This window comes from Acinonyx jubatus, chromosome D3 (assembly GCF_027475565.1).
Source record: "Acinonyx jubatus isolate Ajub_Pintada_27869175 chromosome D3, VMU_Ajub_asm_v1.0, whole genome shotgun sequence".
Lineage (NCBI taxonomy): Eukaryota > Metazoa > Chordata > Mammalia > Carnivora > Felidae > Acinonyx > Acinonyx jubatus.
The window spans coordinates 28,332,435-28,344,493 of record NC_069392.1 but is presented as its reverse complement, the minus strand read 5'-3'; the positions used below and the strand labels follow the sequence as shown (position 1 = coordinate 28,344,493).

The window sequence follows — 12,059 nt, the reverse complement described above, 5'->3', positions numbered from 1 at the left end:
TGAAGCCATCTCCCCAGCCAGACTACAGCGAGCCCTTCAGACAGAGACCACACTAAAATGTCAGGTTTTGGTTTGCACAGGTTTGGATCTTGCTGGTTGCTATTTGAATAGAGTTGAATATGCCTTGTATGTCAACAAAAACTCAGACCAAGCTTCTAGGACTGTTGGTATTAACAGAACTGAGTGCACGAAAAACAGTTTTTGTTCATTACATTAACCTTTGCTGCTTCTTTCCTTCCAGCTCACATGTCTGAAACGGCCTTTGGTTGTCATCCATGAGCTATTCGACAAATCCATCATGGATATTTCCTGGTAAGATGGATTCTTATTACAGTGCACAGGCTAGGAAAAGAGAAGCTACACACAGGAACATGAGGCCTTCCAGATGTGACTGGGGTCAGGCAGTCAGGGCCACCCCCCCTCCCCAGGTGTGGTAGCCAGAGCAAATGATTCAAGAAAGGGCAGCTTGGGCCTGACATTCTGAGAGTGTCAGCTGCTATGCTTCCTGCTTTGTTGGCATTTGCCCCTGGAAAATAGTTCCTCAGGCAAACTGACATTTGGGGAAAAAGTGCTGTGATCCTGGTTTTACTTCACTCTGTCATTGCATGAACCAGATTAGCATAAGTATGAAGACACATTTGTTGCTTCGCAATGACCTCATTTAGATGTATATTCCCTCATGTTTTTTTAAAACATGGTTTCAAAATAAATAAAAGTGAAATTCTTACAGAATACATGGTGAGAGATACTTTGTACATGTGCAAAGAACTAAAGGGCTCCAGAACCTTCTGCAGTGTGATTGTCTCCCCTGCCCCCACCCTACCAAGGAATGCCATAGAAGGGAACAAGGGGTTTCTGGCATCTGAGAAGAACCCTGCATGCTACCCTCCCGGTCCAGCCTTGGAGGTGTGGTTAAGCCCCATAGGGACTTGCTCCCAGACTGCTAATAGCCATCTTTTTCAGGACTCTGAATGGGCTGGGCATCTTGGTGTGCTCCATGGATGGCTCTGTGGCGTTTCTAGATTTCTCCCAGGATGAGCTTGGAGACCCCCTGAGCGAGGAGGAGAAGGTAGGAGAACAGTACACCTCCAACTGGTAGCCTGAGTGCTGCGCTTGCTCTTGGGCCACAGAAATGGCCACCACAGCCCCTTCGATTGGACCCTCTCCTTAGGACATACACAGACACATTGTTTCTTAAAGTATTCTTGGGTATTTGTCTCGTACAGATGGTAATTTTTTTTTTTTTTTTTTTTTACAAAATAGATTAAATAAAGATGAGGCTCTCATTCATGTCAGAAATCAGTTCTGGAACTAAGAATAAAACAACTTTGGGCATCTGTTCTTGAGGTGATAATTAGCCACACACTGGGATGTTTTCACATGTGGGAGATAGCAAGAGTGACTCCTAAGGGTTCCTGTTCACGTCCCTTTCCCCATTATGTCATGCAAACATAGTTGCCATAGAGCAGTAACATTGATGGTTTCTTAGCACTTGCTGCACGCCAGACTCTGGGCCATGTATTTTGCATATATTATTTCATTTGAATTCTATAAAACCCTTCAAGGCAAGGCTCATTCATTTTATCAACAAGGTAAACTAAGCCTCAGAAAATAGTGTGACTCTTCGCCAAGACCATACACAACCCTTAATTATGAGAACAGAACCATGGGCCAGGCCCATAGGCTTCCTCCCCTCTGTGCTCTCTGCCCAGGACAGGGTGACCCACGTGCCCTTCTTCAAGGACTTTAGGAAAGGCCCTGCTTTATGGACCATAGACTTAGAAGGCAGACGTTTCTACAGATGGGCCTTTGCCACCGCTCAGTGGAATGTATTCATTTGTCTGAAAGGAGCCTTGTGAAAGCCCAGAGCAGGTGGGCAGCTCTCCCCTTCGAGCTGCAATTACTAGTAGAGGCTCCCTCATAAGCTACTGTGTGGACTTCATGCTATGAAGTAAACCCCTTGGGCATAGGGGTCTGCCTTGATGACAGCACCTAAAATGGCCTGGCACCCCAAGAGTCACTTGTCAATGAAGGGATGAGTGTCTCAGTGGCTTCAGGTCTTTCTGCCTTGTCACTGTCATCAGGTAACCTGGGATCCCTATGCACTCTCCTCCCCATTGGAGAGTCTGGTGGAGGGCAGTGGCGGGGAGGGCTACAAAATAATGCCATCTAGCTTACCTTTTCCCAAATGGCAGGCAGGGACCCCATGTTTGAGACACACAGGTAAACATCTGCCAGACTCTGAATTCTCCTCCAGATTCCAGGGGAGGGATTGAGGGCAGAAGGGACAGGTAGCAAAGGAGGGAAGTTCCCAGCCACACACAACACACCAGGCCCTGCAGAAACGAATCCCAAGGCGTGACCTCCCCCTGCCCAGCATCCTCTGCTGTGAGGCATATGTCCTGCTGGCCTCCGTGTTGGTCATTAGGCCTTCCTTGTGAGTCTACTCTTCATCACACCAGTCACTCTAACGTGCTGGGGATGCTATCCCTGCCAACATGGGGTCCTGTCTGGCTTGTTGTGGCATTGAATTAATGAGACCTAGGAAGGTGAAGGGAGGGACCCTGCTCAGAAGGGTCAGGACATGTTGGGGGACAGGAGAGGCAGAGAAAGATTTCCCCAGGTTTGCTATGCCAGACATTCCCTTACTCTTAGATACTGTTAGCAGCCCCATGGTAACTTCCATTCACATGGAACTGATGACAGCAAACAAGAATGGTGTGAGAAGGCTCTGAACTTCAGTGTCTGATTCCCAAAAAGTGTTTGGGGTACTTGGGGTGATTTAAGAACCTGGGACCACTGCCCAAGACCCTTTCCATTCTCAGAACCAGGAGAGTCAACACGCAACTCACCCACTGGTGGGCACTAGCCACCACGTTGCTGCTCACAGCTGGTCTGTTGCACTTCTCTCTGCTTCCCCTAGAGCCGCATTCACCAGTCTACCTATGGCAAGAGCTTGGCCATCATGACTGAGGCCCAGCTCTCCACAGCTGTCATCGAGAACCCAGAGATGCTCAAATACCAGCGCAGGCAGCAACAACAGCAGCTGGACCACAAGAGTGCCTCGGCCAGAGAGACAAGTTCAGCTACCTCAGTTGCTGGTGTTGTCAATGGGGAGAGTCTAGAAGACATTAGGAAGGTGAGGGCTCGTCCCCATAGCCCTGAGGACATGGGTACACACCCAGGGACAGAGCAGGGGGAACAAGCGGTCTGAACATAGCACAGACACAATTCGGTAAGCAGGTGTATGCTGTGCCTAGAACAGGACCCAGGGGTAAGCCAGTTTGGGGCCACTTGGCCCCATTGCCATCAGCTGCATGAGGTAGTAATGGGGCCTAAGGCACTTTATCAAAGACCTCTGTAGAGGATATCATTTCTTATAGGAGCTTCCAAACCTCACTTCTAGCCTTTCTAGGAAATTTTAGATACTGAGAACAGTGGGTGTCAGGTTCTGTCCTTAGGATATATCAATGGGTTCCCCCTTCTTCCTCTGGAAGCCCATGTCTCACTGAGGGGGTGGAGATGGGGCAGGAACAGAGCAGGAAACGTCAGGATCACCTGGGGAACTTAAATGATCTCCAGGACCTATACAGGGCAACAAATCTGTAATTTGGACACAATGTGTGCCTGGGAACCTTTGGTTTTATGAGCCTTCAGTAGAAGAAATGACTCTGATGAAAGAAGATTTGCAAATCACAACTTAGAGACAAGAGTGGCTCACGGATACAGGTTTCATTTGTTCCCTCATTGAGCCCCCTGGCTGCTGGTTGAGAGTGGCCAGACTGGCATATGCTCACTGCCTAGGAAACCTGGCCAGGCCTGCAGTGCAGGTGATAAGAGCAAGGTACTGAAGCCAGTTCAACTGGGAGCTTTCTGTCATTGCTGCTTTACCATGCAGGAAGTTGAATGCTCACCCTGACAAAAATGCTTGCTCAGTGGCTGAGTTTAGTTGGACGAGAAGGCCATAGAAAAGGAAGTTAGAATTCATTTCTTTAGAAGCCTTATTTTTTTATATGTGGAGGTGCTTGGCAGAAACTTTTCCATTCATATATGTCACTCTATTTTGCCAGAATCTTTTGAAGAAACAAGTTGAGACTCGGACTGCAGATGGTCGCAGAAGAATCACACCTCTCTGCATAGCACAGCTGGACACCGGGTACTTATTCACTCACCGAGCTTTCTGTGGCTTTATCTGGGGAGTTCTTCCTCTCTCCTTTCACCAGTTAGCACTTTCATAATCAGGGTCTTCACAGGCTCTTGGGTCAATCCGACCCCTAGAATCTGGAAATGGGGGAGTAGAGCCCAGCTTCCCACCAGCCTCAAAGCCCTGTGCTTCCTGCAGAGCCCTTATGCACATTTGACTCATGCAGAAGGTGGGCTGGGAGGAGCCTGTGACAGGCTGGAAGGCAAGGGCACCTTCACAGGGCCTGTGTGTCCACACGGCCAGTTCTGCCTCATTGTTGGTGGGGCATTGAAGAAACCAGGGAGAGAAGTCGGACTGATTTTTTTTTTGTTTCATTGTGCCCTTTTATACACATTTTTGAATAGTAAAAACCCAAAGAAGGATATAAACATTACCCTTAATCTAGTCTCTCAGATATAATTGCTGTTAACATTTTGGTATCTGTATCTCCGGTCTTTTTCCCCACCTGTTCCTGTATCTTGACCTTGCATCCATTTTAATAAATAGTCCTCTGAAGCAAAGACTTGCTGATTGTCCAGGTTCCCAGGTTGTGAATGCACCATGATTTACTTGACCAGCCCCTTAAGTGTAGACTTGTAGTTTGTGTCCAGTGTTTTGTGATTGTAAATTAATCTTTGAGCACACCCATGACTGTTACCACAGGATACTTCCCAGAAGTGGAATTACTGGACAGAGGGTAGGGCTCTGAGGCACATTTCCCTGAGGGGGAAAAGTAGGGGAAAAGTGGACTCAGTCACCATTTGCTGTTGTCTCAGAGTCTGTAGTCAGGCTTGCTTTTGTATTAGTCGTTCTCCTCAAAACAATGCATGTTGATTCAAAGGATGGTAAGGCCCTGTGTGAAAGAAATAGTCCCCCCGCTGTCAAAGTGACTTCAGGTTTTATACTTATTCAACCAATATGCTCAGGGTGCTACCCACACTAGTCGTCTGCACTTTGCAGTTGTTTTGAAGTCTGAAGAGACCTTCTGTCATATGATGTGCTGATCTGACCTCCTCATGTTGGGGGTGTGGGCTGTGAGGCCCTGGAGGGCAGAGACCTGACTAGATGGAGCCAAGTCTCCTGACTCCTCCCAGAGAGTGGTTTTCCTTTGATCAAGCCTTTTTCCGTTGTTCACCTACCAGGGGTAATGCTACATGCTTACTTTTTATTAGGACCAAATGAGACAGGTACATGTGACTGTGCTTTGAACACTGTGAAAAGCTGTGGAAGTGAGGGTAATGGAGGTGGTGGTGATGGTGACATTTTTTTTCCAAGCATCCTTTCAGGCCCTACCTGATGAGGAGATAGAGGTGTTAGGTGGCTTTCTACCTGGCCTTAAGCCAGCTTTCTGCCACAGGACACCTATTTCTGGCACCAGAACTTGATTCTTTTGGTCTTAAAGGCTTTTTTGCCCTCTTGACTCCCGTGTTAAAACAAGTAGCAACAGAATAGGTAATGATTAGTTTAACTAATCAAGCAAGAAAAGAAAAAGCACAAATATTTTAAGTAGACGTAATCACAGATAAAGAATAAATCAAAAGGACAAAAGACTTCTTTACTGAATTCTGTGTAAATAAATTTGAAAGGTGATTTTGAGGAAAATAAAATTATGAAAACTGAAGAAAATCTGTACAAATGAATTATTATAGAAGAAATAGAGGACGCTGTCCCAGAACTAACCTACCAAAAGCCACCAGACTAAGAAGGTTTCACAGAGAAATTATAAGAAAGTTTCATTCTAATAATTAGAGGAACAGATCATTCTAATACCATTCAAAATACTTGAAAATACTCTAGTGCATTACAAAACCGTTTTTGAAATGAACACAGATTTACATCAAAAACATGACAAAGGTAGAACATAATAAATTCCTGATCAATCTCATTTCTGAACGCCAATGCAAAAATGCTAAATAAAATAACAGAAACTTACAGTGTGTTAAAATGTTAATATGCTATGACCAGGTAAGGTTTATTTCATGAAAGCAAGGTGGTTCAAATTTGGGGAAATTTAATTTGCTTCTGCATATCAAAAGATCAAAAGAAATATATGGTCATCTCCATAGATGCCTAAGAGACATCTTTATTAAATTCAACATTGTTCTGATTTAAAATTTATTTAAACAGATGGGCACTTCCTTAACTTGATAAAAACTACCTTATTTTAAAGTAAATTCAAAAACTAAGCATGCATCTAGTCTGGTAACTATTATTTAACATTGTTCTGGAAGTCCTAGGTCATACAATTAGTCAAGAGAAAGAATATATTGGAAAGGAGGTGGTAAGATGTATCATTATTTAAAAGATGGTGTGATCTGCAAGAGAATCAACTGGGAAAACTGCCATAGATAATAAAAGAAGATAATAAAGTGGATACAATCAACACAATGAGATCCGAGTGGCAGCAACAACCTTTAGAAGATCACTTTCACAAATGCAGTGCCTACAACGTAACAAGAAATGTAGAAGGTCTTTATGAAGAAAAATTATAAAATCCTACTGAGTGACCTAAAGGAAAATTCAAAGAAATAACTAGAAATGTACATCCATTTCTTCCCTAGGATGATTTGACATTATAAAAATGATAAATCTCTCTCAACATGAGCCCATACAAATAACCAACAGGAGTTTTCAGAATCAGACAGGCTCATTCTAAACTTGTGTGGAAAAATAAGCAGGAATAACTGAAATATTTCTGAAAAAGAAAATCAGGGAAGACTAGCCCCACCAGAAATTAAAACTTATAAACTGTAATAAAATGGGTACTGACATATGAATAGACAGAGTGGTGGAATACAGTAGAAAACGCAAAAGTAAGCCCAAATATTTATGGGAATTTATGTGGCATTTTGCATCAGTGATGAAACATCAGCTAATGTAATAAATTACATTACATCAGAGAGAGAGAGAGAGGGTCAGGACTACTTACCTATAGAAACAAAGTTAGATCCCTACATCACAACTTAAAATTAGATACATTCCAAGCAACTCAGATTTTTTTTTTAACTTTTTTGTTTAAAATTTTAGAAGATTCTTTAAAAGAATATTTTTATGATCTATGGCACAAAATTTAGTCCACACAAAAAACATTTTGGGTGCAAGGAAAATTGTACTATAAAGAGTCAAAACAGCATCATGGGGACACCTGGCTGGCTCAGTTGGAAGAACATGCAACTGTTAATCTCGGGGTTGTAAGTTCAAGCCTCCTGTTGGGTATAGAAATTAGTTAAAAATAAAGTCTTTACAAAAACAAACAAAAAAAAAAACAGCATCCTGGGGAAAATACTTCCTGCTCGTGTAAGGAATTTATTAGATATGTAAATAGGTCTTGGAATCAATAGTAAAGACAACCAGGTAGAACAATAAATAAGGAATATAAACAGTTCACCAGATAAAGGAAATCATATGCTTCCTCATGAAAAAATCTCAACCTCGCATCAAAGTAATTGCAAATTATTAAAACTGTAGTAAGGTACCATTTTTCATCAAATTGTCAAGTATCAAAAAATTTGGTAAAACTGTTGGTGACGGTTTGGGGAAGTAAGCACTCTGATACACAGCTGGAATTTAAACCTCCAAGGAAGGCACTTTAGAACTATTTATCAAAACTCATCAATGAACATTCCAGCTGCTGCTGAAATTCCACTTCTAGGAATTTTATCTCATGTAATCTGTGAAACAACTGTTGTACTGATGATTATGACAGGGTGCATCTTTGAGCAGCTACTATGTGTTCTAAGTGTGTGCTACACTAACCACGTTAGTCCCAGTCTCAGGAGGGTTCTGTGAATTTCTGTTTTGCAGATAGAAACCTGAAGCACAGAGTGGTTGAAGTGCCCAAGGTCCCAGAGCTTGTTCATGGCAAAGGAGTAAAACCTGGCCAGGTTGGCCCGGGGCCCTTAGCCTTAACACTGCAGTATCTTGCCACCTGTGACAGCAGTGTCTGTTACAGAAAAAGCTGGGAGACAGCGCTGGCATTCCGCAGTAGAGGCTGGTTAGGTAAATTATCGTATATCCACACAGCCCATAATGAAAGAGAGTCCTGCTCTGTGTGTTGCATTTCATGAGTTCTGAGACACACGCCTGCATATTTTAACATTTCTGAGATTAGGGTACATCTTATAATCAGGAGCTTCTGACAGTTACATTTGGTAATAACCTCTTCTTTCTTAGTGGCACATGAAGTATCAGTTCATCTTAGGTTCGATTACACATAATGTATGACATAATTTTAGTTTTCTTTTTACTTTTCTGCGACTTGGCACATTTTCTTCCATGAAAATACTTCACCTGTGGACCCAGAAAAAAATCACTTCAAACATAGAAAGTACTTGATGTGTCTGATTTCCCAGGCTGATTTTTGTTCTTGACAACAGGGACTTCTCCACGGCATTCTTTAACAGCATCCCACTCTCGGGCTCCCTGGCGGGCACCATGCTCTCCTCTCATAGCAATCCACAGCTACTGCCACTCGACTCCAGTACCCCCAACTCCTTTGGCGCCTCGAAGCCCTCCACAGAGCCTGTGGCGACAGCTGGTGCCAGGCCGGCTGGTGATACTGCCAGTAAGGACAGGTGAGTGGGCATGCCAAGGCTTGCTCCTGTCCCTGGGGAAAGTTCAAATTTGGACACAGTTCCGCTGACACTTCATGGCTCCTTCGATAAAAAAAAGAAAGGTGCTTGATTTTTGATGAGGTCCTGCTTGGGAGGGAGACCTTGTTCAGGTGAGTCTCTGATGCACAGGGCCATGAGGACTTCACCTCCTGGGGCAAGATGCAGTCCCAAGATGCACTCCTCACTCCTAAGGGTGCGAACCACCCAGGGATGCATTGCCTGCCCCAGGGTCAGCCCCACTTTCCAGCAGTTCTACATTTGAAGTGGCTTAGGCCCCCACGCACGGTGGAGATCATTGCCACACCAGTCATCTCAGGAAGGGTGTCTGGGGAAGGATAGACAGCTCCAGATCTGTGAGACATTTTAACAGTTGGCCTTGCAGGTCCTGGGAGAGGAGGAAGGAACTCCAGGATGCCTGCCAGGTGTCTGTTGTGGGGTCCAGGTGGGTGGATGTGGTCAGTAGGAGGCCCAGTGGCTTTGGGACTCAGCATGTGTGATGTGCTTGGGCATGGGGGAAACTTAGACTCATGCCTAGGCCTATTCTCTGTGGAGAAGACAAGGGCTATGAGATGAACACTTGGAGGAGAGTATGAAGATCGCATATTGCCAAGGCGGGATGAGAGAGGGGCTTCCCAGGCCACAGTGTGTTTGGCTGAGCATGAAGGCTGGAAATAGACAGTGACTTCAGGACCCTGGGTGGGGACTTTTCTTGTTAGACCATTAGTCAAAGTAGGAAAAGCTGCTTTGGTTTGGAGTGGTTTGGGATGGAAATGCTGTATTCAAGTTGTGGAGGTAGGGCTGTATAGTGAGAAAGGTTGTAAGAGCCACTTTCTAGGCCTCATGCTACCTCTAGAATCTCTCACAACAATACAGTGGGGCAAATGTGAGTGCATTTGCTCATGACCTTCTCACTAGCCAAACTTCCTGATTTTTACAGATGAAAATATTGAAGAAATAAGAATAGTAGATTACATCTTGAAATTGTATTTATAGAAGTTTGATATCTGTGGCCCTTTTATTTGGCTCCCGATAACACAAATGTAGGACTCCCAAATGCTTGATGGATTGTGCTTAACGTACTCTCCCATCTTCTTACTCCCCACCCCCAGTGTGAATGCTACCTCGACTCCTGCTGCATCGTCACCCTCCGTGTTAACAACCCCGTCCAAGATCGAACCCATGAAAGCATTTGACTCCCGATTCACGGAGCGGTCTAAAGCCACGCCAGGTGCTCCTGCCTTGACCAGTGTGACTCCAACAACTGTGGAAAGGTAGGTGGTGGCTGTGTGGGCCCCCAAGAGACCAAGTAGGACACAATCTCAGCTAGCAGTGCAGCAGCCACTTTCCCACCAAGCAGCCTGCTTTCCCATGCAGGAGCACACTCTGGTCCCTGTGGACTCAGGAGCCCCTGAGTCCAAGGAGAAAGGAGCAGGTTTTCCAAGTGGGAAAATGATTGGAAGAAGCCATGGCGGGTACAGAACAGACACAAAGAACATCGAGGGCAACAACACCACAAGGGCTGGTCAGTGCAGAGGCTCTGTGGAGTTCAAGGTCATTGTTTGAATGGAGCCGAGTTTGCCTAGAAGAGGAATGGGAGATTGGGTGGGGAAATAGAAGGCTGTGATACTGCCGCATCATGGAAGTAATGGCCTGCTCAGACACTGACCAGGTGTTTGGGAGCAGAGATAAAAATGATAGAGAAGAGGTCTTCATGCAAGTATATAAGCTTCTGAGCTCTTACAAGCTCTATGCTACTCGCCCCATTCTCTGCATCTCCCTTAGCACACGGCAACCAAGCCACATGGGATGTAGCCTATTTCTTGGAATTACAGTCCTCCTGAGGTGGCTAGAGCAAGTGGGTTTGTTGGCACAGAGCTTTTCTGATTCCTGGGGAGTGTGTCCCCAGCTCCATGACCATGAGTCCACCACGACACAGATTTCACTGCATAGCCCAGTGAGGTAGGAGTTTGGGGGAGTTAGAGGTGGGCTGGGCCAGCTTCCTACAGAGGTGCCAAGGCCTTAAGTGATGTCCTCTTGAGGTTGCACCCCAGCTTGACACGACAGGCTCAGCAGCACCCTACCTAGCCTTTGCCACTATCAGCTAAATGCAGGACATTTGTCACAGACTCTTGCAGTTACCACACAACCAACAGGCACTCAACAAAGGGAGCATTTGTGATGAGACCTGACCTTGCAGTAGACTATGTCTTGGAGCTAAAGCTGTAATATGCTGTCTCCAGGACTTGACTCATGATCTCAAAACTGCTTGTCTAATCAGAATTTGTTCTCCTTGGAGAACGGCCTCTGGAGACCAGCATGGGAGGACTCTCAGGTCAGCTACTGCATCTTTGACCTTGGTGCAGGACCTTGTATTCTACTCTATAGTGTGATCATGCCTGTTTTAGTATACAGGTATTCCACACGATCTCTTTATCTAGCAGTTTCTCTGTCTAGTAGTATGGAGGATCTGAAAACCTTCCTGCTGCTCAGTACTTTGAAGTGGTGGATGAACTGCAATACATATGCTTAAAACATGTAACCAGTTGATGATAAAGTAAGGGAAATCCCCTGGAGCCAAAATCTAAGAGTAAACAAAATGACCAGGGTGTTGGGCTGGGAGGGGTTACCTACATGGTAACCTTGAGTTTTAATGGCCACAAAGATTCAAGACAGGGCCTTGGGCCTGAGCCATGTAGTGGGTTGGAACTAAGACACTAACATTAAGTCAAACTTCTTGACAAAGTATACCTCTAGTGAGAGAGAGGACAGAAAAAGCCTGAAGGGCAGCATGAGAACATGGCCAAGAAGTTGAAATATCTCAGCCAGTCCTCAGGGTTAGGAAAACAGACTGTATAGCCACAGGCCTGCCCTCCTGTGGATTGGGGATGTTTAACACTAACCACGTCATCTCGAAACCATCAAGCAAAGAAATGAACACAAAAGGAGATTTTTGACTAATTAACACCCAGAGGCCCTTGGCAAAACCAGTGCAAATCCCCACTGCCATTTCCCTCACCCCAGCAAGTACAGCATTCCCACTGACAAAGCACTGCCAAAGAGGGACTCAGAATCCAAAGTAACAAAACACATGAAGAAACAGTGTATTACATACAAATGTCAGGAGACATAATGAACAGGTTTAGACTTTTTTATAAATTTGATCATAGAAGAGAGAATTGCCAGGTAAAGACTGTAAAGTAAGTATACTTAAAGACATGAAAGATAAAACAAAATGTGAGGAAAGGTTAGTAAACATCCCACAT

The 12,059-nt window shown here is 44.8% G+C and overlaps 1 protein-coding gene across 5 annotated transcripts in view; it reads left to right on the top strand.

Moving 5' to 3' along the window:
* Positions 1-12,059, top strand: part of LOC106983596 (protein HIRA) — a 104,936-nt gene that overhangs the window by 53,073 nt on the left and 39,804 nt on the right. For all 5 annotated transcript variants that reach the window (XM_027049623.2, XM_027049622.2, XM_053206324.1 and 2 more), the window contains 6 exons: positions 242-312; positions 964-1,069; positions 2,924-3,139; positions 4,071-4,156; positions 8,560-8,757; positions 9,906-10,067. In XM_027049623.2, the coding sequence (XP_026905424.1) occupies positions 242-312; positions 964-1,069; positions 2,924-3,139; positions 4,071-4,156; positions 8,560-8,757; positions 9,906-10,067 (839 nt within the window). The remainder of the gene's footprint in view (positions 1-241; positions 313-963; positions 1,070-2,923; positions 3,140-4,070; positions 4,157-8,559; positions 8,758-9,905; positions 10,068-12,059) is intronic.